At 50.8% G+C, this 25,442-nt stretch overlaps 2 protein-coding genes across 4 annotated transcripts; one reads left to right on the top strand and one right to left on the bottom strand.

The window, feature by feature from the left end:
* Positions 1-1,055: 1,055 nt before the first annotated feature.
* On the top strand, positions 1,056-6,414 carry LOC104014573 (homeobox protein NANOG). Its single transcript, XM_087767886.1, has 4 exons — positions 1,056-1,239; positions 3,918-4,192; positions 5,525-5,614; positions 6,052-6,414. The coding sequence occupies exons 1-4, from the start codon at positions 1,056-1,058 to the stop codon at positions 6,412-6,414; spliced, it is 912 nt and encodes a 303-aa protein (XP_087624012.1).
* Positions 6,415-11,887: 5,473 nt separating this feature from the next.
* Positions 11,888-17,375, bottom strand: LOC104014574 (homeobox protein NANOG). Of its 3 annotated transcripts, none has more exons than XM_087766201.1 (5): positions 17,324-17,375; positions 16,065-16,151; positions 15,376-15,644; positions 14,527-14,616; positions 11,888-14,038 (listed from the first exon to the last, which is right to left on the bottom strand). In XM_087766201.1, exons 2-5 carry the CDS (start codon positions 16,144-16,146, stop codon positions 13,622-13,624), a joined length of 858 nt encoding a protein of 285 aa, XP_087622327.1. In that variant the 5' UTR covers positions 16,147-16,151; positions 17,324-17,375; the 3' UTR covers positions 11,888-13,621. The 3 variants fall into 3 exon arrangements, with proteins under 3 accessions (XP_087622327.1, XP_009465511.1, XP_087622326.1); XM_009467236.2 differs by lacking the exon at positions 17,324-17,375 and adding an exon at positions 17,209-17,253 and having other exon boundaries at positions 16,065-16,285; XM_087766200.1 differs by lacking the exon at positions 17,324-17,375 and adding an exon at positions 17,209-17,246 and having other exon boundaries at positions 16,065-16,363.
* Between the last annotated feature and the right edge of the window lie 8,067 nt (positions 17,376-25,442).

Below are 25,442 nucleotides of genomic sequence, written 5' to 3'. Positions count from 1 at the left end.
ACAGCCTGGGACAGCCTGGCAAAGGCCAAGACTGTACAAATGAAATGTGTCTTTGAAAGGCCATGGGGGACCAAATCTGTTAGCTGTGGACCTCATCTGCACTAAATCTTTTCCTGCCTCCATAGCGAAAAAGTCTCTGCCGATTGTCCCTCTGTAGACCAGTCAGCTGAGATTTCTGAGTCTGCTCTGCAAAATGAGATCTGATGTTGCATCTGACTTGTCCAGTGTTTCTGAGCTTGCTCTGGCAGACATGTGGAAGATGGGCCAGACACATTTTCAGCTGGCTCCCTCAAATGCCTGTGTGAAGGAAATTCCTTCTCAGTTTCAAAAAAAATGTGGTTTCTAGCCCCCAGGTCCCCCCTTGCTCCATCTCTGACATCTGCACCAAGAGTGTGGGAAGTGCTGCCACGTGGGGAGGGTGTGTGCATGTGTGTGTGGGTCTTGTAGGGGTGTCAGTGTGACACAAGCCAGGAAGCAAAGGTCTCAGAACCCTCCCCATAACCTGGAGCCAGGGCTTGGGTTTGCTTGGCATGGTACTGTGCAGCTCAGCACCAGATCTACCTCCTGTCCACTCTCATGTGGTGGAGATTGGTTGGGGTTTGTTCTCCCAGTGCAGCGAACAGCTCTCTTCTACAGGACATCTGCACTCATGGGATTATTTTGTGACAGGGCGATTTGAGCTGAGCCCAAAGAAACAAGCAGGAAGAGGTTTCCTGGGGCTCTGGGTCAGAACCCTGCTCAGGTGTGACTGAGGAACCTGCAGAATGGGAAGAATTCAGAGGGGGCATATTTTAGCCCTGATGCCATGTGTGGCTTTCTCTCCCCCCACTCCACCCTGCTCTGTCCCCACCCCACCCATCAGCCTCTTTAACATGACAAAGAGCCTGAAGGACGATGGTGGATATTGCAGTCCCAGGCAGGGTATAGCCAGCTATAAAGGTAACTACCTGTCTACACTTCGGGGCTACCTCAGCTTGCTGGTGAGACCTGCCCCCCCCCCAAGTGGAGGTGGCATCTATTGGAAGGTGGGGGAACCACCCCTTCATCTGCCCCTGATGTGTGCACACTTGGCTCTGCCCCCCTACCATCAGGCTTACCCCAGCGGGTCTGGCATGGGGTACCTGGAGTTTTACTGGAACTCGGCGGGGGAGGCAGGACATGCCCCTGCTTCGGCTGGGCCAGCGGGAGCCACCAGTGCCAGCCAGTCTCCGGAGGCAGGAGGGAAGAGGCAGACAGCAGGTAAGGCATTTCAGCTAAGTCCTAGAGATGATCCCCAGGGTACCTGTGGTCCGAGGTCAGCCACTCGCTTAATGACCTTGAGCAGATTTTTCTCTCTCCCTGCTGCCTTTTAGGTTTCCTAATGTGTGAGCTGGGCAAAGTGCGATGTAGTAGACTAGGAGGATGGTTGACTTTGGGCAGTCACACCACCTTTCCATGCCACTTTTCTTTGGTGACTGTGAACTGGTTTCCTTAAACCTCCACGGACCCTGCGAGAATCCAGGCATGGGCAGGTCTGTGCTCCAGGCTGGAGGGCAGTGTGACAACATGGTCTCATGGAAGTTCATGGTTCTTGGGGAATGAATGTCTGGGCCTCCTTTTAGTCAGATGCTGTCATGTGTGCTATGGAGAGAAACAAATCCTGAAGGTAATTCTGCTTGTGGCATCCCTTATCCCCTTACAAACTCCTCGTGTCCTTCACGTGCTCATTAAACTTGAGCCAAGGCATGCTCTGAATCACTGTGCCAGGAAATCTGCTCCCTTTAAATGCAGCGTTGTTACTCTCTGCTTCTTTTAGTTTGCCATTTTCCTCTCTCTGTTTCCCTCTCCTTTCCGTGCTCTTGTTGCCTTGCCTTTCCCTCCCTGCAAAAAAGTCCTAGGCCCCACCACGGTGGCATTTTGTGTTCCTGCCATTCCTTTCCCACTCCAGTGAGTGGCAATAGAATGGCTGATGAAAGCAGGTTTTTGCCCAGCCCCATTGTATGGTCAGCAGGATAAGGCTCTTGTAAGGTTAATGGGTGGGAGGAGAGTGAGCTTTTGGAGTGCTGGTTTCAAGCTGTCAGATGCTATAGAGAGCTATGGGCTCAGGCAGAGTGACTAGTGGCTACTTGGCACATGGCTACTTGCCATGTAATTTGGAGAAAGGCTTAGGTTCTCTGCATGCCGCCTGCTCCACAAAGGCAGCAGGCCGATTGACTCATTCGTGCCCCCAGTCGGCCTGGTATATAGACTTAAAACCTGTCTTCCAACACTCTCCTCTGGTGCCTGTCTCTACAGAGAGAGCCCAGTCGTGGAAGCAGAGGCCCACAGATGTCAAGGACTTGTGGGAGTGGGTCTGTCTTAGGTTTTTGTGTTTGTCTGTTGCACTGCTGTTTATGTTTCTTGCTTCCTCTTTCCTTCACTCTCTTCTCATGGGAGAGGGAGCGCCTTTGTCTTGAGCTTGAGCTGCAGGTGGTAAATTATTTGGGGCTTTGGGATGCCAGGCCGAGCGGGAATGTGTGGGACTTTTAGCTCTATGGTGTCTTGCTGTGGTTCCTGTCTAACAGAAGACTTTCCTGTTTTCCAAGCCCACATTCTCAGTATGCTCTTTTCCTACCTATAAGGTTTTTATTGCACAGCTTGCAGGAGCCAAGCATCCTGTGGTCCCGTACGAAATTTTAGCTTCCCATGCATCCAGGTCACAGATGTTCAGCTTCCTCTCAGGCTCTGCAGTCTACCCCCATGCACATAACACCTCAGGCCCTTGTACCTCTTCTGTTGACAGCCCCGTTCTCTGTGTAGGCAGAATCCCTTTGTAATCCTCATGGCCCTGCTCCCCAGCACCAGAAACCTGCCCCGCTTCACACCTGGCTCTTCACACAGCCCGTACTCTGGGTGGTTATCATCAGATTTATCATTGCAGTTATGGGGAAGGGGGAAGACTGGCATTGCAGCCCTTCAGTCAGGGCTGGCTTGAGAAGGTCTCAGCCTCTCACAGACCCCAGCAACCAGGCACCTGACAGAAAGGTAATCTCTCTTGTTAGCATTTTCCTATTCAGGCAGCCTGAATGACTTTGCATCTTGGCAGCTTTTGTCTGGACTAGTAGCCCAGATTGTTTAGGAAGTTTTTCCTTTAGATCTTTATCTCAACTTTGCCCTCAGCTGAGACTCCCTTAAGACACGTACCAGACAAATGAGAAGGGGCTTGGACACCTTCCTCTGCACTCTTGAATTTTGTCCCCCATGTCCCTCGTACAGGATTACTGGCTCTTACCTGTCCCCCACATTCACCTTTCCTCTCTGCCTCCCCACTTCCATGTCAAATTTCTTTCCTTCATTCTTCTCTTGCCAGAAGCCCCCCTCAGCCAAATAGGTCCCTCTGTCTACACACGTGTTTCCAGCAGTGGGATGGTCTGTGGTGGGAGCCACAAGCAGACAGGGTTGAGTCAATACCCAAGGCCTCACTGATGCTCTCACCTGCCACCCCACTGTTGTAAGCACCGACTGCTCTGCCCCACCATACACCCTGGCTGGAGGTCGCTTTGCCACTGTCTACCACATGCCTTGAGATTACTGGGCAGGCAGTTTCAGGGAGCCCAGTTACCAACCCAAAGCTATGCTTGCAGTCATGACCAGGCCTCTTTACACTACACTGAGACTGAAATATTACTAGGGCCTTTTGGAGGAGGATAGTAACACTGTGAGCCAATGTGCGCCATTCTCCCCTCCCTGCCCTGACTTTTCCACCTGGCAAAAGGGAGCCACTGCATCCCAGAGGGTTGAGCTGGCAAGCTGCTCGCTGTCAGTGGGCTTGTCCTTTGCCTCAAGAAAGCCCCTGTCTGGTAGGGAAGGAGCTCTACAGCAGGCAGGGAGCATGCTCATAACCATACAGCTGTGCATTATGTCTTGTATACATTTTCCCACTGTCTTTTTATTTCTAGAATTATCCCCAGCTTCGTCCAGTTCTGGGAATTTCAGTCAATTCACACCAGATTCAGCCACCAGTCCACATTCAGCATCCTCATCCCCACAACCTACGTCTAAGTCTCAGACGGGCAGAGAAGATGGCGTGGAGGGGGTGAAGAAGGCCAAGAGCCGCACAGCCTTCTCCAAGGAGCAGCTGCAAACCCTGCACCAGCGGTTCCAGAGCCAGAAGTACCTCAGCCCCCAGCAGATCCGGGAGCTGGCTGCTGCTCTGGGGCTCACCTACAAGCAGGTGAACATGGAGACTTTGACCCATGGTATATCTGTCACACAGCAGCTGAATGGTCAAATAAGCCAGTGGGATGGAAAGATAAGTCCCTAGCAGAGAGTAGAGGCAAAGGTGCCAGCTAACAGTTGCTCTCCTGCCTTTTCATGCCCAGAGATCTGAAGCACTCCTGGGGGACAGGAGAGTCAGTGGCATCTGATTTGGGCCTCCACAGTGAGGGGTCAGTTAAGGGTACTGTTGCCAACAATTGTAGTAGAATTGCAAACACAGTAATGAATATGTTGTTTGCCACAAACAGCCTCTACCCTGGGCTTGACAGCACTTCACAGACTTTTTCCATGCACTGGTGGACTTCACAGAAACCCTGGTATGCATCAGTTCCCTGAATCCCAGGGCTGCAACCTGCTGAAAGCTGTTGCTAACATTTCCCAGGGCTGATCTTGTCCAATATCTAGTAATGTCCCACACTCAGCACTGCCTGGCTGCTTGACACCTGCTTCCCCCTCCATGTGGTTACTGCTAGGTTCATACATTGCAGCCCTTCAGGGTCTCTGCAGATCTCCAGGTAGATTTTGTGTAGTGAACTGGTGCTGACTCAAATGATGCCTTCCTAAAGCAGAGGGGGCTGGGCAATGGGGCACAAGTGCTTGCAGTTAAGTCCAAAATCTGCCTGGAATTTGGATCTCAGAGCTGGGCGTGATGGCCTGGGTGCCCCAGGACGTCCTGGGACTAAAAAAGTTATGTATGCATTGTCGGTGCACACATACACACGCACACACTGAACTGGTTCTGTCAGGAACAAGACGGGTGAGACAATTTGCTCTTTCCTTCAATCCACATCCCTGCAAAGGCTGCTCTCACAGCGCAGACACAGCCCTGGGGGGAAAAGGCTCTGGAATTCACCCCAGCAAGGAGCTTTGAATTTGGGAACTGCTGGGTACAAGAAGCAAGCCTCTCCCTTCTCCGCTCACAAACATGCAGAAACAGCGTCTGCAAAGTTTACCTGTAGCACAGGGGGCTTGTAGAGACCTGGGTGGTCTAATATGCGTCAGTGATTCATCTCCATGATTGAAATGAGGCAATTTGTCACAGCTATAACCATCCCGTGGACATAATGCGGCTCCCTCCCCCCGCCATGCAGATGCACTAGCCACCTGCTGAGGCTGCTAGACAGACATCTCCCCTTGGCAACAACCCCAGGGAGCTCTTAAAGGGCTTTATCTGCTGCTGCCCATATATCTATGCCATCTGGTCACTCTTTGCTGCTTGTGCATCTGATAACATTTGCTCTTCCCTCTCCTTTGCTGATGTTTTCTCTGCTCTCCCTTCCCCACCCAGGTGAAGACTTGGTTCCAGAACCGGAGGATGAAGCTGAAAAGGTGCCAGAAGCATAGCCTGTGGACTGAACGGGCTCAGTGCCTCACGCAAGTAAGAACATAGCACATGGTCCAGCATGGCCCTTCTGTCTGGGCAGATAAGTCCTGTGATGTATTTCCTCCACAGGGAGCAATGTAAGCATACAACTATCTGTGTACCCTGCCTTCTGCTTTGTTCAGCACAGAGGCACAGACTTGGCACGACTCTCCATGTTCTGTAGGTAGCCTAGCAATGGGCTGACTATGCCACTGAAATGCTTCCAGAGAAAAGCTGTTTTCCTCACATATATATATATATATATATATAGGTATGACTGTGTATCCACCCCTGAGCTATGGGGATGGATATGATTCTTCTTGCCCTCCCATGCCATTGCTGCTGATCAAGAGACAACATGAAATGTGAAGGGACAGAGCCCCAGTACGTGTCAGACCTGTGGGCACCAGTGGAGAAGCTATGTGTTCTGACTCACTGTCTTTCCCTTTCAGAGCGGCTTCCAGCCAAGTACTTACCTGGACGTACACCCCAAATTCCACCAGGGCTACCCGATCACCGCAGCCAGCAACATCCAGCCCTTGCCTCCCCCCCGTCAGCACTACGGAGCAGGGCAGAATGCTTACACAATCATGACCAGCGAGGATGGAGGAGTCTTTGGAAAAGGCGGGGGCACCTGCAGCGTCCAGCAGACAGTGGGCTTCATTGCCCAGCACAAAGTAGACTTTTACCACAGCTGTCCTGGCAGTGTGGAATATCCGGGCACAAAGACAGGTGATGACTGTAACTTTCACCACTTGGCCACCATGGGGGCTCCTTTCCCAACCACTGCTGGCCACCATCTCTATCATTCCTAAGCACTGTGGATGTGGGGTACTTGGGCACCTGGGAATGAAATCTTACTCTCATCTCTCCCTTTGTTATTCATGTGCCCTCCAACTCAGGGGCATCATGTAGCTAGAACCTGTTTTGGCATCCAAATATGCGCCTGCAAGCATGCACAGACACACAGACATGCAGATGCCTGTTTGCCCATATACGTACATACAGCCCTTCATTCGTATGTCCTTACACCTGCACACAACTGTTGGCACAGACAACTAAGTTCCTTTATAGCAAGACCCAAGATCTGGCTACCTAGATTATCCCCTGGATCTTCTAAATGATTGTAACTTGTCTCAGATGAGGCACAGATTCCTGTGGGGATCTCATTTATACATATTGCTGTACAGTTGTGTGTACATAACACATGAAACCATGGACTATATGGAGAGGTGCTGGTCACATACATACCTTTCATTGAATTTGCAGAAGTTATTGTCACACGCCAGGCATCCATCTGATGGTTAGACCACCAGTTCTGTGGGTCAGCCACGAAGTATAGAACTGATGAAGTGTCTAGTGAAGGGAGATGTGACAAGTAGCTTGCAGAAAGGCTGGTAAGATGATCTTACAAGTATCAAAATGATAAATAAGCCCTTTGTTCTAATCTGTATCTTTCTGTGCCTCCCCACAAGAAAACCAAACAGTGCATTCAATTTGGCAAATAATAAAATATTTTTTAAGGTGGATTATGTATTTTTCTGTATCTTTTTTTCCACTGTAAGAGAGCATTGCAATATGAAATCCAGATGGAGCATAAGTAGCCATAGCAACCGTATGTCATTGTTATTACTGATTTGACTCTGAAACTATAAACAGAGATTTTTCTGTGTTATTATTGGATCAGCTTCATGACTCTTGGCAATGCCAGATATCCAGAGTCAAAGGACGAGGTGAGTAACTACCACCCACCTTAAGAAATTTCCCCTACCCAGCAATGTTTAATACTGGGACTGGCTAAAACATAGAGGTACCATAATTTCTAAACTTAATACTATGTAAGAGTTTAAGTACCTAAAACCAGATGTGTGTATCAAAATATATTTAATAACAAAGCCTCAGTTCCCTGAGTCACAGGTTTTCTATCCCTCTCTGATGACGACAATGACTTTATCTTAATGAAGTTGCTGTCATGGTTAAAAAAAATGAGCATAAAATGAAGGCAATTGATGCCTGCAACTCGCGTGGTCTTTTATTGGCAAAGCTGGTTTATGTTCCTGTGCCTCACAGCTGTTTGTTCCCATCCCCACTCCCTCATGCAGTCACTCTTTGACCCTTTGGTTGTTCAGCTACACTGTTTATAGAGCTGTACTGTAAACAGCATGACCAGCATGATTTGGGGAAAAAATAAGGCCTTCTGGAGGGCAAACTTCTAAGTCATATCATTTTGGAGATCCATTTTAAAGCACAGTCCAAACACACGTCTTTCTTACACCCAACAAGTGCCTAAGCTTGGGAACTGATATGTTCTTGCAACCACTGCACCTTCAGAGGGGTGGGGATCGATTGGGTTAACTTAACTGAAAGGTGCTAGTTAACATCTGAAGGTGGACTACAACAGCAGCAATTATCAGGGCTCTCACATGAGTGGAAGGAGTTTTTTCAGCTCCTTTGGAGCCAACAGTGCTGCTACTGACCTAAATATCATCTGGAACCTTTCCATGCCACCCCATCAAAGGCTGCTGTAGGTGAAAAAGTCGAGCTTGTGACTGCTCCTCACTAATAATTCTCTGGAAAAGGAGTCACCTGTTACGCCCTGTTCCTTCAGGGATGCTTTAAGACAGGCAGGATCTTGGTGTGAAGTCTCTGGGACTGACTTGCAGAAGGATGCTGGCCATAAGAGCAACAGTTATGATCTCCCTGCGATTGACCTTCAGCAAAGCTGTGCTAACAAACACTACCAAATCTTGCAGTTTCCTCAAGAGACCCATAAATTTTTCATCATTCAAAGACAGAGTTTATTGCCACAGGTGGTTCTGGAGACCAAAAGCCTGCAGCAATTCAAACACACAAGTAAGCAACTTCGAGGAAGGGAGCACATTGATGCCTGCTGTATCAGGAGCTGCATTCCCGATGCTCTGTGGAGTTACAGCAGGAATGCAGCTCCTATTGCAAGCAGTCCCTCAACCACCACCAGCTGGAGAAGGACACTGGGGAGTTGCTTTCTATTCTGGTCTTTCCCTAGTATCTAGCAATGACTTGGGTGGATCTTGGGGCTCACCAAGATGCAGCAGTCCCGATGTTATAATTTGTAAAAGATTTAGTGATTCAGACACAGCCCAGCTGCTAGAGACACACCCTGTCTGCGAGCAAATGGACTTTCATGAAATGTGAGAAATTAATTCTAGCCTGGTTATAAAAGAGATTCACAGATATGACCTGAAGGTGCTCTTCAAAACTTTGGACAGCATGAAAATAACATGGCATCACAGGAAAGGGAAAACTTTTTTTTTTTTGTCTAAGAGTAGCGCCATGATTTTTGGTCCTTCATACGTCTTGACCGCTCAGTATCAGTCAAGATGCTGCTGGCCACTGCTGATGGGTGAAGCAAGAGATGTGTGGCAATGCTTTACTGAAAATTTCCAAAACCCTGTTAGCTCAGCATTTGAGTCATGCAGTGTAGTTAGATAACCAAATATAATGTTTACACAGGCCTGTAGGGAACACCCTATTAAAGCAAAGATCATGCCTTTTATCTGCACTGGAGAGACAACTGGGGCTGTGAGCCCTTGCTCATGGGCCACTCAGAAGAAATATGTAGCTTGTAAAACATCGCTGCAGGCCACGTTGACGCAGAGATCAAGGAATGAGGTTGCTTGCATCACTCTGCTTGGTATTTTTGCCTATGGGACAGCAAAGGCTGGAACCCAGTGAACTAGAGCATCAACCCTGGTCTACATAGCCTGTACTAGATCTAATTTCTGTTTATTTCTGTTTAGGTGGGATTCTGTGTGCCACTGGAGCTTCATCTGCAGCATTGACATACTGGAGTGTTGACACTGCAGAGATACTGTGAAAGTGCAGTGTATTCCCACAAGCTATAATACATATAAAGAGCTCCATACGAGCTTACAGCTTGAGCCTAAAAAGATTTGCTGGCAAGGTGAATCATGTGTGCAGAAATCACTGTTACACAGCAGAGTCACAAGAAGCAGCAGTCCTAACGGAGATGTAATGTATCACAGCAGAAAGAGCTTTTGCTCACATGCACTTGGTTCCTCAGAGGAACCGATACAAACCCTTTAGAAAGTACTAGTCTGGAGGGAGTAGCTGCAGCTCCACCGTTTTGGTAGTAGTGCTGCACGCTGAGTTCCACATGCTGAGGTGACTCAGGTAACAGGAGATCTCCAGCACTGTAGAAAGGCAGAGTCCTACTTCATTCCACAGCTTCTAGAAACCTCTCCTGATCTACTAGCCAAAATTCCAAAATCCACCTGCCAAAATTCCAACAACAGCCACTCTACATGTTCCTTCCAGCTCTGCAACTGCGTGGGCCTGCCAAACCTGCGTGCAACCCAGGCTGAGCAACCAGGGGAATAAGACACCTGTGAAGAAACACTCCATTTCTGCAGAATGGTCCCATAGTAAGTGCAGTAACACAAACCAGAACATGCAGAGCAAGACATCTCGGTCCCAGGGCTATTTTAGCAACGATATCTGTTTCTGCAGGAGGATATCTGCCAGCAGAGCTCTGGCTACCTCCTTACCTTTGTGGCAGAAACATGGAAGAGAAACACGCACAAGCAACACAAGTAATCTGTAGCAAGCATCCTCTGCAATCATTCTGCAAAGACCTGCACACTTTGTGTATTTCTTTAGAGCTTAAGCTTGCATCTTAAAAAAAAAAAATTTAAAATGGAATCTGCTAATTTTAAAGCTGAAAGGCAAGGCTTTAGTATCTATTACTTTTATAGGTATATGGTTCAGCATTGTTTTTTCAAGGGAATTGTTGAAATTAACACTGCTACTAGAGGATTACCCAGAATTCATCCGGAATGCTGTTGAGACATGAGACTCAAGTCAGGATGAGAAAGGCTGTCTCTTTCGTAATACAGGAAACCATGTGAACCTGGCATTTCTCCCTCTTCCAGGCCAGATTTGCATTTTTCTACTGTTAAAGGTTGGCAATCCACACATGGACAACTCAGCCTTTCTTGTTCCTCTACAGGCTCAAACACCTCCACTGCCTCTCCTTCCTGCACATATTCCACCTCATCCTAGGAAGCAGAGCATTCCAGTATTGCAAAAGGAAAGTGGACATGCTTTGGCACCCACACCAGCAGGTTCTGGTCAGCAAAGGACCTGTAGCAGTTTGAGCCTGAGGAGCCAGCTGCCAGTTGAGCTAACTGTGCTCAGTGGGAGTACCTATTGAACTACCCCTTTCAGACAGATAAAAAGGCTTTAGCGGTGTACTGTAGTTTAAGGAATATGGAATTAAACCCAAACAGATGATGTTTGCTAGTTTAAACTAGGGCTATTTAACAGAAGTTTGGCTCTGCTGACACAGCAGTAGCATCAGCCGTTAAACACAGGCAGCTCCTTTGTTCCATTAGTGCTGCTGTCCATGGACACTTGCAGCCCTTGCCTGCATGCAAGTTGCACAGGTGTTCAAACTAAGAGGTATATAAGGGAAGCAAGGCTCTGATGAACCCAAGCTCACTGAGCAGAAAGAGGTTCATTGAGTCTCTAAATTGGTGGCTGCCGATGCATTGCTTCAGTCCCAATGTGTCTGTCTCGCATATTTCAGTACCTTTTAAATGTTGCTCCCAGCTGCTAAAAGGAGACAAACGCAGTCTTGGGGCAAAGCAGGGGAAGAAATAAGTTTTTGTTTCAGTGCTGGAGGCAGGATTCAGTTACTTACACACAAGCTTCTGCTGCCATTTGAGGTTAGCACAAGAACCCCAGGAGAGCTGCAGCCTCAATCAGGCAGAACTTCCAGACCTCTAACTCTGACCTTCTGGAGCAGCGGCAGGTGGCCACACAATCTCAGAAGACACTTTCTTTTGCTCCTACCCTCATATTTAAGTAGTTAGTTTGAACCATTGCAGTTTAAGGGCTAATACAAGCATGTAACAGGGCCACGCATTACTGCAAGCTAGCAGCTAGCAGTTCAGTTGCCTGCCCCTGGACCCCCCCCCCCCCCTTGCACCAGGCAACACACCTGCACATTACAAACAAGGCTGACGGACTTCTGTGACCTACTCGTTCTAGACAGTTGCTTGATCCTACTTCGGGGAGAAACACAGTAGGGTTACTTTTTTTCCTCCTTTCCTGAGTACTGCTGATCTAACCTGTGCAGAATAACCATTCTCGTAGCAGGATGTTCCAATGCAAGCTGGCGACACTGTTTCAACATTAAAATAATGTAATTTATTTTCAATTCAAACAAGTTTGTAAGAACATTAAGCAGAAACAAGTAATAAAAGACAACATGCACATAACATAAAACATGATTGAGATCACTGCAAGAAAATACACTTTAAGAAAAATTATTCTGGAACAACAAATGTTCACCTCCTCTGCAGTGAAAGTTTAACTACAACATACAACCCTTGTGCAGACATTTGAAGACAGGGTTGCAGTAAAAACTGTGCACTAACCACAAAAAAAACCAAACAAACAACACTACCACAGAAATACTTAGGCTTTTACCATCTCATTTACTCTTGCCAGCTCATGTCATTTTGTGTTCTTGGGCAGTGGTAGACTGGACTCTGCAATTCCACATCTTGTAAAAAAAAAAAATTCTGTTTCATATAGGTTGGAGCCAACTTCCAGTTTCTCCACACTGGAAAGGATTCAGTTATTTTAAAAAAGAAACTGAAAATTTGAATTGGCATTTTCCTCATTTTGGCTAACTAGGTTTCTCTAAACTTCTCACCTCCCCCAGAGCTTGGATACTTATGTCAGATGAGGCAGTCAGTGCCCCTTTTCAGCAGAATCATACAGAAGAGATCCAACTAGCCCTGGGGAAGGGACAAAAATCCTACTAGCTTATACTCTTAAAACTGGGATTAGACAAGAGAGTGGGGAACCATCCTGCTCTAGCCCCTTGGATGACAACTCCACTGGGACCCAACAGGATTGCCCGCACCCAGCATCCAGGTTCCAGGATAAGCGACATTAAAACATCACCTTTAAAATAACCGAGTCCTTTACCTAGCTGCCCAGAGAAAGCTGCACTGTAGTGGTGCTGTGTTTGTGAAGTGCTAGGGGACCATCACGTACAGATAAGCAGGCTGTTCTCACCACTCCAAAGGTGACTAGACACAGCCACTCCTCACACTTCCAACAATGGCACTTTGGCCTACCCTCTGCTGCAATTTGCAGGTTGCGGACAAGCCAACAGTCTCTCAGCAGAGAGATGTAGAAAGCCAAGATCTAAACTGGGTGGGGACAGTCCCAGAGACACCATCCTGAGAGCGCTGACAGGCACAAGTAAGTTAGCAGCTTTGGAAACCAAAGTTTCCATGTGAGATACGGACAATACTCTATCCCGCTTTCTCTCCTCTGCTCCTGCCCTCCTCTCAACTGCCCCATGTACACAGGAGGGCAGCAGGCAAGGGGTAGGCAGGTGCTGACCCCTCCAGGTGGAGTTGCTGAGAGTAGCTGGATCAAGCCATCTGAAACCAGATGATCTCATGTAGCTTTTTGGTGAGGGAGGAGAGGATACAGGTGAAGAGCCTGTTAGCAGTTAGCTGACTAAGGTAGAAACACAAATAGGCAAGACAGCAGGAAAGATTCTGGGCTACAACAGGGTATTTCTAGCAGAAATATGCTGAAGTACAGGGTTTTCTTCTCCAGCAAAGCTCTGCAGCAAGACACACAGGGCAAGGATCAGAGACCACATAGTAAAGAGGCAGCAGAGGAGGGTGAGACTTGGACAGCAAACAGACCTTTACCACCTCTGCTGCTCCTGGCTGTGGCATTGCACATTCCCCTCCATGAATGAAGTTTCATCTATCCACACACAAAACACCCTTGACAAGGGTTAGCTATGAACAGACAGATGCCTTTAAACAGAAAACTAGCCCAAGGCAGCAGGGTGCTGAGCCCCACCAATGGTTAAAACAGGGGTAGGGGAGGAGGGGCAAGAGAAAGGAATAGAAACTGGATCCCTGAGTCAAGACCCTAGAAACCCCATGAGAGGAAACAGGAGAAGGGAGAAAAAAGTAATTAGACCTAAGACTCATAACCACTCTGGGTCCCCAGGGGATGCCAAGGGGCCTGGTACTGATGCCGTACAGGAGAGCTCGAGAATGGCGTGACACTGTCAGACGTGCTCTGGAAGCCATAGGTGTCTTCTGACTCCAGGCTGACATAATCCATATCGGCAGGGTAGCCGTGATAGAAGTTCATCTGCTGGCTTAATAAACCCATGGCTTGCTGGGTATTGCAGCTTGTCCCACCTTGTCCAAAGAGCCCCTCATCCTCCACGGCCATGAACGAGTACAGGCTCTGCCCATTCCCATAAGTCTGGCCGCTGCTGTAAGCCTGGTGCACGTTGGTCACAGCCTGAAGGTTTCTGCTGGCACCGACAGGGAAGCTCTGGTGAAACGTGGGGGTTATGTCCAGGTACACAGCCTGATGAAACCCATTCTAGGAGAGACAGAGAAGGCTGTTCAGTAATGCAGAGCACCACACCAACTGTGCCCATTTTTTTGGATGGGTCCTCCTTTCTCCCCCACCCCTTTCCCCAAGCCAAACAATAGCGTCTTTTTTGTACTCATTGTTCTCGCTACAGACTAATAATAGAGATCTTCAGTTAGTAATCTCCAACTCAACGTGTCTGGGAGCACCATGCTGGGGAGAAAAACAGCATGAGTAGCCTTGCTGACCCTCTTTGGCTATTTTGTTTTCTATCTAGTCTCAACTGGGAGGTTAGTGGACTGGAAACAAAGCACTTTCAGTGCCAGGGCAGGCTTAAAATAGATGCCACTGCAAGCCCTATTACGAGAAATACAACTGGCTTGGCAATATCGAGTCCTGTGCATCATTCAAGTTCGCAGATCGGACATGATGCACTTCTCCCCACAGACCAGAGGAACCGTGACTGGTGGTGATGGGGGACGGGGGAATTCTCTCACCTGTGGTAGATACACCCCTTTTTCCACCCACTGGCTCTCCTTCTGGCAACGTTTAAATTTCATCCGTTGATTCTGAAACCATGTTTTCACCTAGAAGTGATGGGGAAAGGACATAAGGCGTTAGAAATTCATTCTGAGAGCTTACGACACGTCCTAAAGATGTTTTGCCTTCTACTACAACCCATTTGCTGCTTGGCTTCGAACACTGTACATAATTTCAGCAGCTAACAGTACGCAGCAGACCCAGGTAGCCATAGAATCACAGAGCTGAGACTTGAAAACTAAACACTCTTACTCCTCAGATCACCACGGGATCCTTCATGACATCAAAAACCCTACCTGAAAGGCAGGCCAAGACAACTGCAGAAACGCAGCTTGTACAGCAGCAGCATCTCACTGCTGCGCCAAGATCAGTGCTGACTCAGGAGTGAGTCATTCCTTCAGTCAGAGACGAGTAGCTGGCGGGGCAAGGACCCTCTCTCTAGGGAGAGACCCAGGTGCCACCCTGACTAAGAAAGGCAGCTTGCATGGCAGTGCCCAAGTATCTGACTTTCCACGTTCAGAGACAACACATGTCCACACAGAACAGTAACCTGACTCTGCATAGCCCTGCTCTGTACGCACTTTCAAACACCTGCACGGAGTGGGTGGGTAGTGCTGGAACCAAGAGGAAGCCTGAGTCATAAGTTTTCACACCCTCTACACTCTCACGTAAGCAATGGCATAAACGCAACTAAAGAAACTCATCTCGGGGGTCTAAAAAATAAGAAAAAACACCAAAAAAAACACTGCCCCCAAGATCACTTCACAGCAGGGATGCGATTCAGCTGCCCAGACCAAGATGTTCACCTGCTTGTAGGTGAGCCCCAGAGCAGCAGCCAGCTCCCGGATCTGCTGGGGGCTGAGGTACTTCTGGCTCTGGAACCGCTGGTGCAGGATTTGCAGCTGCTCCTTGGAGAAGGCTGTGCGGCTCTTGGCCTTCTTCACCACACCCTCACCTTCCTCCTTGGCCTTCTGGAAAGAGGGATAGGGAGACGGGCGCTCTGCGGTGGGGCTAGTGGCAGAGTCGGGGGTGTACTGGATGAGTGTCCCAGAGCTGGAAGAAGCCGGAGAGACATCTGAGGAGAAAAGAGAGAACTGGGGTGAGCAGGGTCAGGTGGAGAAGAGACGAAGACCCCGAAGTCCAGCTTCTCGGGAGAATTTAAGATTGCGGGTACCCTGGGCACTTGCAGGGGCTCGGCAGCCGCAGGCAGCGCGGCGCGGAGAGGTGGGGGCAGGCACCCTGGGGCAGCGGAACCCAGACCCCCCCCGCTCGCCCCTCTGCCGCGTCCCGTCTGGACGCAGGGGCCTCGCCGGCGCCGCTGGCAGCCGCGGCCGGGGGCGCAGGGCCCGTCGCACCCTGGCCGGGGCGGGGGCCGCCGGCAGCACCGGCATCGCCCCCCACCCCCGGGGCAGGAGGGACACAAGGGACACAGCCACCCCCCAGCCGAGGGCAGCCCGATCGCTCCCCCGGTGTCGGGCGGGCCGGGGCCGCGTACCTGGCTGGCTGGGCGTCTTCGCCGCCGCGGGGAAGGAGAGGGCGTCCGCCGCCGGAGCCTCCTCGGCGGGCACGCTGTCCATGCTCCCTGGAGAGAGCCAGCAATAGTCCCCATACCTGACCGCACCGGGGTAGGGCAGGTAGGGCGGCATGGCCAGGTGGGCACTCATGGCCGCGCCGGGACCCCCAGCCCCCGAGCAGGCGGCGAGCGGGCGGTGGAGGCTGCAGGCGGCCCGCAGGCAGGTACCCCATTAGGCGGGGGTGGGGGGATGCTTTATGTCCTCCCCAGCCTGGCCTTGGCTAGAAGGGATTGTCATGGCCATTGTCATGTTAAAAGTCGGTTGATTGGAGGGGAGGGGCCTTGGGGGCAATTCAGGGAGTGGGGGAGGGCAGGGACACCGGGCCCCGCTTCCCAGCGTGGCTCCTGGGTGCCCGCGGGGGGCGGGAGGAAGAGCCGCGTTCCCCCTCGGGGCCAGGAGGCCTGGGCAGAGCCGCCCGGTGAGCGGGACGGGGCCTGGCAGACACCCCCACCCCCGCGTTTAGCACTCTTTCTCCCCCCCCCCCCCGCCTCCTCACCGGTCCCCACCCAAATGCAAAGAATGGAGGGGAACCCGGAGCCTGCCCCGGGGCATGCGGAGGCTCTGCGTGTCTGCATTGCAGATCGCCACCATCATCGCCACGCAGATAAGCCCTCCACCTCCCCGCAAGTGAATACGGACTGGGGGCAGGGGGGACGGCGCTACAGAGCGGTGTCTGTAGTGCGGGGAAGAAGACTCAAAGAAAGGCAAGCTGCTTCTCCAGCGGCTAGCCCAAGGCTGAGACAGGCAAGCCTGTTTCGCAGGGGCACAGAGAAGTGGCACTTCACGTTTTTCAAGCCTCTTTCCTTCGCCATTTGACGCCTTTTTTTTTTTCCCCTTTTTGAAGAAGTGGTAGCTTAAAAAAAAAAGTTTATTTTTGCTATGCACCAGGGAGAGGCGGGAATCACCCAATCAGATCCCAAAGGAAACGAGAGCAGTGCAGCTATAAAAGAGCCTTATAGATCTTAAGGATTTGAAGCTAGGGCCTACACTCTGCTTGGGGAAGATAAACTCCTTCCCCCCCTCCCCCAACTGTTACTGCTTCCTTTAAGGAAATTAAAAGCTCACTGGGAGGATCTCGCAGCCCGGGAGTTACAAAACCTGGCAAACCACCTGGAAGAAGTACAAACGAGGGCATGTGACACACCTCCCCCAGCGAAGGGAACAAGGCACAGGCACCTACCTGTATGCAAAGGCAGGGGAGTCGCTACTAACCTGTTGCACTGTTAAAAAACTTTCCGAGATGACAGAGAGGGGCCTCCCTTGACTGCCATATATCTCCTCCTCCCTCTTGAGTCATCAGGGGGAACGAGCCCCAGCTGCTGCCCTGAGCCCGCCGCCCCACCGCAGCGGCCCCGCTCGCCCGGAGGGCTCCTTCTGGGGCCCGCCTTTGATCGCCTCCCAGTTGCGGTGATTCCATTTCCCAGTTAGAATCTGGACAGGATCCAGATGGAGAGACGATTAGGAATGCCGGGGAAAGGGACTGTAATCGGGCGAGAGCGATGAAATGCAGCGCCAGAGCCAGGGCCTGCTTCTCCCCCCGACGCTCGGGGTGGCAGCCGGGGGGCTGCCCCTGCCCCCCCAGCCCCGGGCTGGGGGTTTCGGGCAGGCCGCTTGCCCGCGGCCGTCGGCCCCGCTAGGGCCCGCACGGAGAGGGATTTCCCCCTCGGACGCGAAGCCGTGGCGCTGCCGGTGGCGGGGCGAGGGCCGCCGGTCCCCACGGTCCCCTGCGGACGGGGCGGCCCCGGGTGCTCCCCGCGGGGACTCCCGAGCTCACCCAAACCAGCCCTTTGCAAAGACGGAGAAAAACGCACAGGGCTGCAGGGTGGGGGTGGGACGGGACGGCGGTGTCCGCAAACCAAAGCCCTTGTCTTTGGTGGTCTCTCGGCAGTGACAGCTCAAGGGGCGTCCCGGGCCTGCCGCTGCGGCGCACCGGGCCGCCTAATTCTCTGCGCTGATGCCCTGCTGTCGGCAAGGGGGCCCGGCCGGGGGCGGCCGCCCGGCGCTGGAGGGCTGCGGGGGGCACGGCCGTCCGTCCCGCCGGAGCGGGGACCCCCCAGCCGCCGGAGGGGACACGGCTGGCGGCGACACCCGCGGCAAAGGGGTCGGCATGCTACAGCCGGAGTAACGCCGCCTCCGCCAGCGGGTCCTCCCGCGGGGAGCTGCCTGTCTGTCTGTCTGCAGAACTGCTCGTGGTTCGCAATTTTCGTCTATGGATCAGTTTTCAGGTATAGATCAGATTCTCTCCCAGAGACAGACCTGCTTTGTAGTGTGTATGGAACCGATTTCGGCTCTCCTCTCCTTTTTTTTTTTTTGTTTTCCTGTCTTTGTTCATATTCTGATTTTCTCATCCCACTTGTCTTCCGTTCCCTTTGTTTTTATGTTTTAACCACCAAATCTCTCTCCTTTTCCATATATCCCCTTCCAGTGAGGATAATTTGTTCCCTCTCCCCAGCCATACCTTGAATCAGGTGACCAAACACATCCTTTTTAATGTCTTTGTGAGAGAAATAGGACTTGTGTGAGTGCATAAAACCATACCATCTAAAGTCAGAATTTATTTAGGAAAAGAAATCCAGTTATTTCCCCCCAAATAAATGATACACATAAAAACATCTTGGGAAGGTAAATCCAGAAGTCATACAGCCACAAAGGATGCTATGGGAAGCACGATGTGGACGTTTGAGAGGCTCCCCGGGGTGCTAGGTCCGGGACATCTGCCCTGTGGCACCTTCAGCCTGCAAACTGGATATACTGCCCATGAATGTCTAGAGCTGATGTGCTTTTAAAAAAATACCTGTCGGTAATGACTCATAGAGCAGATGCAAGTATCCACTCGTGTTTCTTTGGGAGCTGTTTTCAGCTGGAACAGCAACACAGCCCAGATCTCGTCTAGTCCTGTTCTTCCCAGCAGGGCCAAATAGCAGCAACAATTTGTTTTTTGGCCCAAGGTTGTGTCCCTGTCTCCCTTCATGCTGTGGCCACCCCCCTCTTTTGCAGTTCTCAGTTCATTCCGTGCCTAATGCTGTGGAGCATTAGTCAGGTGAGTAAGCATAAGTTGGCTCATTAAGTATATGGAAGTGAATGGAGCCACTCACTGGGCTGAAGCATGCCCTAACAAGCTTTGTCCATAGTCCCTCAGCAGCAAAGATAGAAGCTCAGGTCTAAAGCAGTCTTGGCCTAAGCACAGGCGAGGCAGGACTGTGGCTGGAAGATGTTTTCATCCAGCAAGTTCCCCCTACAAGGGATCCCCCGTTGGTGTCAGCAGGGTCACTACCTTCAGAGGGCTGGAGCTCAACCTGGAGCTGGGGAAGCAGCAGCTGGCTGATACTGTTAATCCAGCTCTGGAGCTCATACCACTGGGTCAGAAATGCTATGGGTTCGGACCTCAGAGCATTGCTAAACTCGTTTTCTTTGGCAGGTTAATGTTATAGCGGTAGGGGTTGTCTCAAATGTTATGTAAATTAGGTGCTCTTCTGTCCTGTAGCTAGCTCAAACGTGAGTCGTCTGTGTTTCAGAGAATACTGTGAAGTGTCACTGAGTGTCGCTGTGTCATTCTGTGCTGGCGGGGCTCAGCGAGGCGGCAGGGTGCAGGCTTGGTATTAGTGAACAGGGAACCATGGCCTGAGCCCCACTGATTGCCCCTCAGAGGTTTCCCTGGGAGCCATCCTCCTCCTTCAGGGATGTGTGTGGCTGGGGAAGGCAGGTAGAAATCCCTCCCTTGTATTCTGTTGAGCTTGTCTGTCTTTTCTCCCAAGCGGGAACCTTTGATTTTTTTTATTTTATTTTTTTTTTTAAATCGAACACTCCTCAAGTTAGGTGTACGAAAACACTCCTGCCCTACAGCCCTCAGTGCTGGCCCAGCGCTTGGCTCCGGACAGCCTGCCCCCTGTAGCGTGGTCACAGCTCACGGTCTGGACCCAAGATGTCATGTTTGTGGAAGGAAGGCGGACAAGAAAGAATAACAAGAATTAGACCCTCATTCATATTAAAATACAGTTTTCCTTTCTCTTGACTCTTTAGGGGAGCAGGTCGAGAAAAGGACAAAGCTTCTCCCTCGCATTAACAACCCAGTCTCTCAATCACCTGAGAATTACTGGATGATGTGGCCCTTTGTTAGCAGCCAGAGGCAGACTGGGACCGAGGAGCCATGGCACAAAACCAAGAAAAGACTCCCTGAAAAGGCAGGAAAGCTGAGTGTCAAAAAACAGGTGGGAAGGAGGCTAGCGAGCCAGCCCAAATTTCTAGAGTTTGGTGGGTCTGTTATTTCTTTTCAATGCTTCATCTATGCCTGCCACACACATGAATGCTGGAGTGCTGCAGTTGTAAGCACTCATCTCAAGAAGCATTCTCTACCAGTGCCCATCAGCTGCAACGTGGAATAGTCTCCCCAAGGGAAGACTTGCAAGCAGCACAGCTCGGAGCCAGGGTTGTGCAAACTCCTGGGGAACATGGAGAGATTGTGCATATTGGGCAAAAACCTTCCAAGCATCCTCTCTGCTCGAATTTTCCCCTCTTCCCTTCAGCCATAGTGTGGTTGCTCCTACAGGCTCAGTTAGAGGTCCTCTTATTACAAGCAAGCAGAATCGACATAGCTGTGCTCAAATGCTTTCTGCCGTTTCCACCACCAGAGGGGAATAGCAAGTCCTGTGTTTCTCAGTGTACGAAGGCTCTAGGTAGCCTCAAAACATGAGTCACCTCCCACATCTCCTCCGAAAGGATGCTCTGTGTCAGGCAGTTCGCCTTTTGTTCCCCAAGCACACACCGCTTACGAACTTTGAAATGAAGCAGAAGCTCTTTTTTCCTGAGGCTTCTTTGCTTGTCTTCCCCATTCTGGTGGGGACAGTTTCCTACCACTCACCCAGCGGGAAAAGTCTCTGCAAAATCCACAGCTGCCAGAGGCTTCGGTCCGAGCGGGGCGCTGCAGTGGCAGCTAGATTCCATGCCTGTTGAAGTCTCTCTCGAGTTCACTGTGTATTGTGTCACCTGCTTCCTTCCACATCTCTCATCTGATGCTGATCCCATGTATTTCACCGTTGTTAATGCATATCAGAACAGAACTAATGGGGATTATGTGGCAAGTGGGTGACTGTAATTACACTTGTGCAGGTCGTAAGTGGCCACACAGTCTGCAAGTGCTGCTAATACATCCCACTAACCAAGCTCTTCCAAGTTAGCACATACTTTTCAGGCAGGTCCCTGTGCCCATTCTGTGCCACCTGGATTTTTTAAGCCCCAGAAAGTCTCCCTAAGAGCAGCTCACCTGTGAGGCATGTGTCTAATTACAGGGAAGGCTGGGATTAGGGAAAAGGGTGCTCATCTTTCAAATCTGTCAGGGGTTGAGACAGGGATCCCCATGTTGCCTGGCCCTTACCCCCACTTGTCCACCCTCTCCTTTTCTCCAAGGCTGGCTCTTGCACATGCATTCATGCGTGATTAGCAAGTGTTAGAGCGTGAGGCTCCCTGGCTGGCACCTGCTCTACATCTGAATGGTAGAGCTGGTGAAGCCCAGGGCTGTGGAATGGGATCTGCAAGTGGATGTTGTCTGGGACTGACGGAAGAAAAAGATTTACCTGCTTTTGTCTGACAATATTTAGATGGCCGGCTTGGCTGAGATGGAAAGAAAAAGAGACAAAGAAGAGACCAACAGTGAGAGGCTGTAGCTTTTTTAACTGTATGTCACTTGTCTAGGAATTGAATTCAGTGAAGGGTGGAGGCTGGCGAGGGGAATATAGCATTGACATCAGCTAGTGGCATAAAGGTAAAAATTATCTGTACTTCATCTCCTTCAGATTGTCCATGGAGAACCAGCTCATATTAGGCTGTGAAAGCACATCTTTTGGGGCAGCAAAGAAAGAATCAAAGAGACTGTATTATTGACTGCGTCTCTTCCCAGGCTGAGAGATCAGAAAAAGCCACAGACTCATACAGTGAAAGAACTCCAGACCCCCAGACTCTGCTGTGACAAAATAAAAATTCTTCCCCAGCACAGCTTAGTCATAAAGGAGGAGCGGCAGCCATGACTGTCTGTGTTGGGAACAACATCTTGCTAAAAATTCCTGTTCTAACCCCAGTTGTGTCCTCCATGCAAACTCTGGGGCTAAGATAGGTCTGAGAACACCTTCTCTTAACCCCACTCATGACTAAGTTGCTTTACTATAGTTGTAAACAGCCTAATAATAGTGTCAAAAGTGCCTGCAGATGCAAAGTAACCTTGCAGACTGTTGCATGGCTTTGGTGCAAAGATGCACGCGTTGACGTGTGATCCAGCAGGACCCTCTGACATGGTAACTCCTCAGCTGTCTCTCTTCACTTATTGCACCCACCAGACTTACCCACCTCTGCAGCAGAAATGGTCAAGCTGAATGTAGTTCATCTCTCCTCAGCCACTGCAGTTCACAGACAGCACATTCACACAAACCACTGAAGATTTCAGTTTCTGTCAGTACCCATCTGCTCTGTGAAGCCATGTGCAGGCCCCAGCTGGAGGTCTGATCTCTGATCTGTCCACCAGCTGCACCCAGTATGGGGACAAGGCAGCAGCGTTGCCCTGCAGCCAGAGCAGGCTACTGAACAGCATGTCCCCCAGCACAGCTCAGTGATGAAGGCCAACCCCTGTTGCACTCCTTTTCTGTGATTTCATCCCCAGAGAACAGGTGTACGCTGGTCATGGGATTCGATGCCTGTCCCCTGCATGTGTCATTCGTGTCCTGACATTCCAGTGGCTTGAGAGAGCTGCTTGGGGCACCTGAACCTGTCCCTTGCAGCACTGAACGATGCAGTCATGGAAATGCCAAGGGCTGCTGGCAGCCTGCTTGACAGCAATCTGCTGTAGCACCAGGAAACACGAGGAAATGAAAATGCTCACGATCAGGCTGTTCTATGTAACATCCTCTTCCTAGCTTTAAAACCTCCCCTATGGTGAAACACATGAACGTCTGGTTTCAACCTCCTGAAGTTAAGGCCAAAAGAGAGGGGATTAGCCCAGTGGGCCAGGTGCTGATTTCTGTTCCTCTCTGTGTAACCGGGAGAATTCCTCAGCAGGGATGGATTCTGGTCCCATGACAGTCAAAGACAGTTTCACATCGGCTTGGGTGGCACTGAGGGTTGAAATTTTTCTGTGCTTGTAACAGTGTACCTGAGTGCACAATCTGACCCTTTATTTAAATGCAACAATACATGCATTCCTGGACAAAGAAATAAAGTTAAACACAGTGAGAAAAAGATGGGCCACAGTAAGTAGAGGGGAGGAAAGAGAAAAAGAGAACAGAAAACGAGTCTATTCCGTCTAGGTTCCTAGATTGCCTTCATCGTTATGGTGTCTGAGCATTTTCCGGTGGAGTACTCAGTGCCCTGACTCAGATCTGCCACATGCGGTTCTTTGTCTCTTTCTCATCCTCTCCGCAGGGAGAGAACTGCACATGTTGTGGAGGATTTAACTTTGGGCTAGCTGGCTTGGTTTAGGGCTTGTTCATAACATGCTCACAGCTGTTTGTATTCGAGGTATGTGTTGGAGAAGTGCACCTTCTACTTGGAAAGCAAAGCGGAGAGATCGGGGTATGTTGTAGCACAGCGTTACTATGACTCCAGAGACGACTCTGCCTCCTGCTTAGACTAGATTTTCACAGGGTTAGAGAGCTCCCCTGTACCAGTAAAGTGGAACTGCTGACACCAGCAGATCCCAGCTGTTGACTTTAGAGCCTTAAAGGAGTCTCTGTATGCTGGTCTGAAGCCGCTGGGTACATCGAGGAGACCATGAATTGGGCAGTTTGGTAAGTAGAGGGCAGCCTCAGTTAGAAAACATGGGTCGGATACAAAGAAAAGCAGGTCAACAGGGGTAGGGGAAACACTCCCAAGCCCTGTCCTTGTGCTGTGGTCAATTGACTTTGGAGGCTGCCAACACTGTTTGCTAACTGATCGTTAGTTAGGAGAGGAGAGGAGGGTTTCTCTTTGTATGAGTTGCCAGAAGAAGGATAACTGGCCAGCTGGTCTGATCCAGTATTTTAGGAAGTGTTGTACTTAGAATGCAGTAAATGTCCAGGCTAACTGAGAGATCTTCACCATCCCACTGTGCTGGGTCCATCACAAACCCCCGTTCATCAACAGACTCAGCTCCAGGCAGCTTTTCATATCAGGGAAAGACCTTACCTTACCACAGGGACTGCTGTTCTAGGGTACACCTCCAAGCCAGCACTTAACTCTGTGGCTTGGTTATGGATAATGGTGGAGTTCGGGCAGTTGGAAGCTAAGAAGCTGTAAAACCCGGCTGAGATGCTGGTTAGGTACTCTGGCAGTGACCTGAAGGAGTGCTGTCCAAAATGCAAACAAATGCAATGCAATTACATTGGGTAGTTCTGTGGCAAAATGATCTACCCATGGCCTGGCTTGGTGTGACCTAAATTATCAGGTTAGGGGAAGGATTGAAAATAGCACAACATTATCTCCTCAGTATAGCTGACAAAAGGAAAATACAGTCCTAATTGATCATTTCCCACAACAGGTCTCTGTCCACCTCCCCACCCTCAGCAGTGCACATAGCAGTGGGTAACTGCTATTGCTATTTTTTTTTTGTTTTCCCCACATGGCAGAAAACTGAGGCACAAGGCTTTGCGGTGGCCTGGCAGGCCTGCCGGGCCTGGAGCAAGCATCAGGTGATCCGTGTGTCTCTGACACCTTGCCTTCTCATGCTGAGGAAAGGTGAACGTCTGGCCTGAGGACCACACGCTGGCAATGCCCCCTGCCCAGGCTGCTGTTTGCATTTAGAGAAAGAGCGTGCAGGCTGTGACACTGCTGCTTTCTGTGCCGCAGCCGTCGGCAGGGCCCAGAGTGGGGCAGGAGGCTGTCTGGGTTCCTCACATACAAGGCAGCTTCTCCCACAGACCTCCGCTGGGCTGCTGGGACGGATGCCCCGCCGGGAGGGCAGGGTGGCAGCTGGCTGCTCCCTGTCCCCAAAGAGAGCAGGGAGAGCAGGGAGCGGCGGCCCACCCCTCCTGCGCTCCCGCCTTGTGCCGGTGCCCAGGGAGGCCGCATCGGGGCTTTACCCGGGCGGGACACGGCGGCACTCGCATCCCGTCAGACCCCCGGGGAGCGAACGCCGGTTCAGGCAGAGCGTCGGTCGCCTCACACCAGTCCGGATAACTGCGCTCGCCCGAGGACGCAACTCCTCAGAGGCTTCTGCGTTACGCAGTCAGCTCCATCTCACGCCCGAACAGAAGGCGGTGGAGCCCCGTCCGCAGACCGGAGCCTGCCCGGGCCCGGTGGCGGTGGCCCAGCCGTGAGGGGGAGCCTGGGGCGCAGGGACG

This window comes from Nipponia nippon, unplaced genomic scaffold, assembly GCF_047370975.1.
Source record: "Nipponia nippon isolate SJK-2023a ecotype South Korea unplaced genomic scaffold, ASM4737097v1 scaffold_3, whole genome shotgun sequence".
NCBI lineage: Eukaryota > Metazoa > Chordata > Aves > Pelecaniformes > Threskiornithidae > Nipponia > Nipponia nippon.
This window is presented reverse-complemented; position numbering and strand designations above follow the sequence as displayed.

Bases quoted from the DNA above. Each gene is read 5' to 3' on its own strand.
- LOC104014573 (XM_087767886.1), top strand. From the start codon at position 1,056: ATGTGTGCACACTTGGCTCTGCCCCCCTACCATCAGGCTTACCCCAGC. The intron at 1,240-3,917 runs GTAAGGCATTTC...TTTTATTTCTAG, and splicing joins AGGGAAGAGGCAGACAGCAG to AATTATCCCCAGCTTCGTCC. The intron at 5,615-6,051 runs GTAAGAACATAG...TTTCCCTTTCAG, and splicing joins GGGCTCAGTGCCTCACGCAA to AGCGGCTTCCAGCCAAGTAC.
- LOC104014574 (XM_009467236.2), bottom strand. From the start codon at position 16,233: ATGAGTGCCCACCTGGCCATGCCGCCCTACCTGCCCTACCCCGGTGCG. The intron at 15,645-16,064 runs GTACGCGGCCCC...TTTTCTCCTCAG, and splicing joins GAAGACGCCCAGCCAGCCAG to ATGTCTCTCCGGCTTCTTCC. The intron at 14,039-14,526 runs GTGAGAGAATTC...TGTCTCTCCTAG, and splicing joins AAGGGGTGTATCTACCACAG to AATGGGTTTCATCAGGCTGT.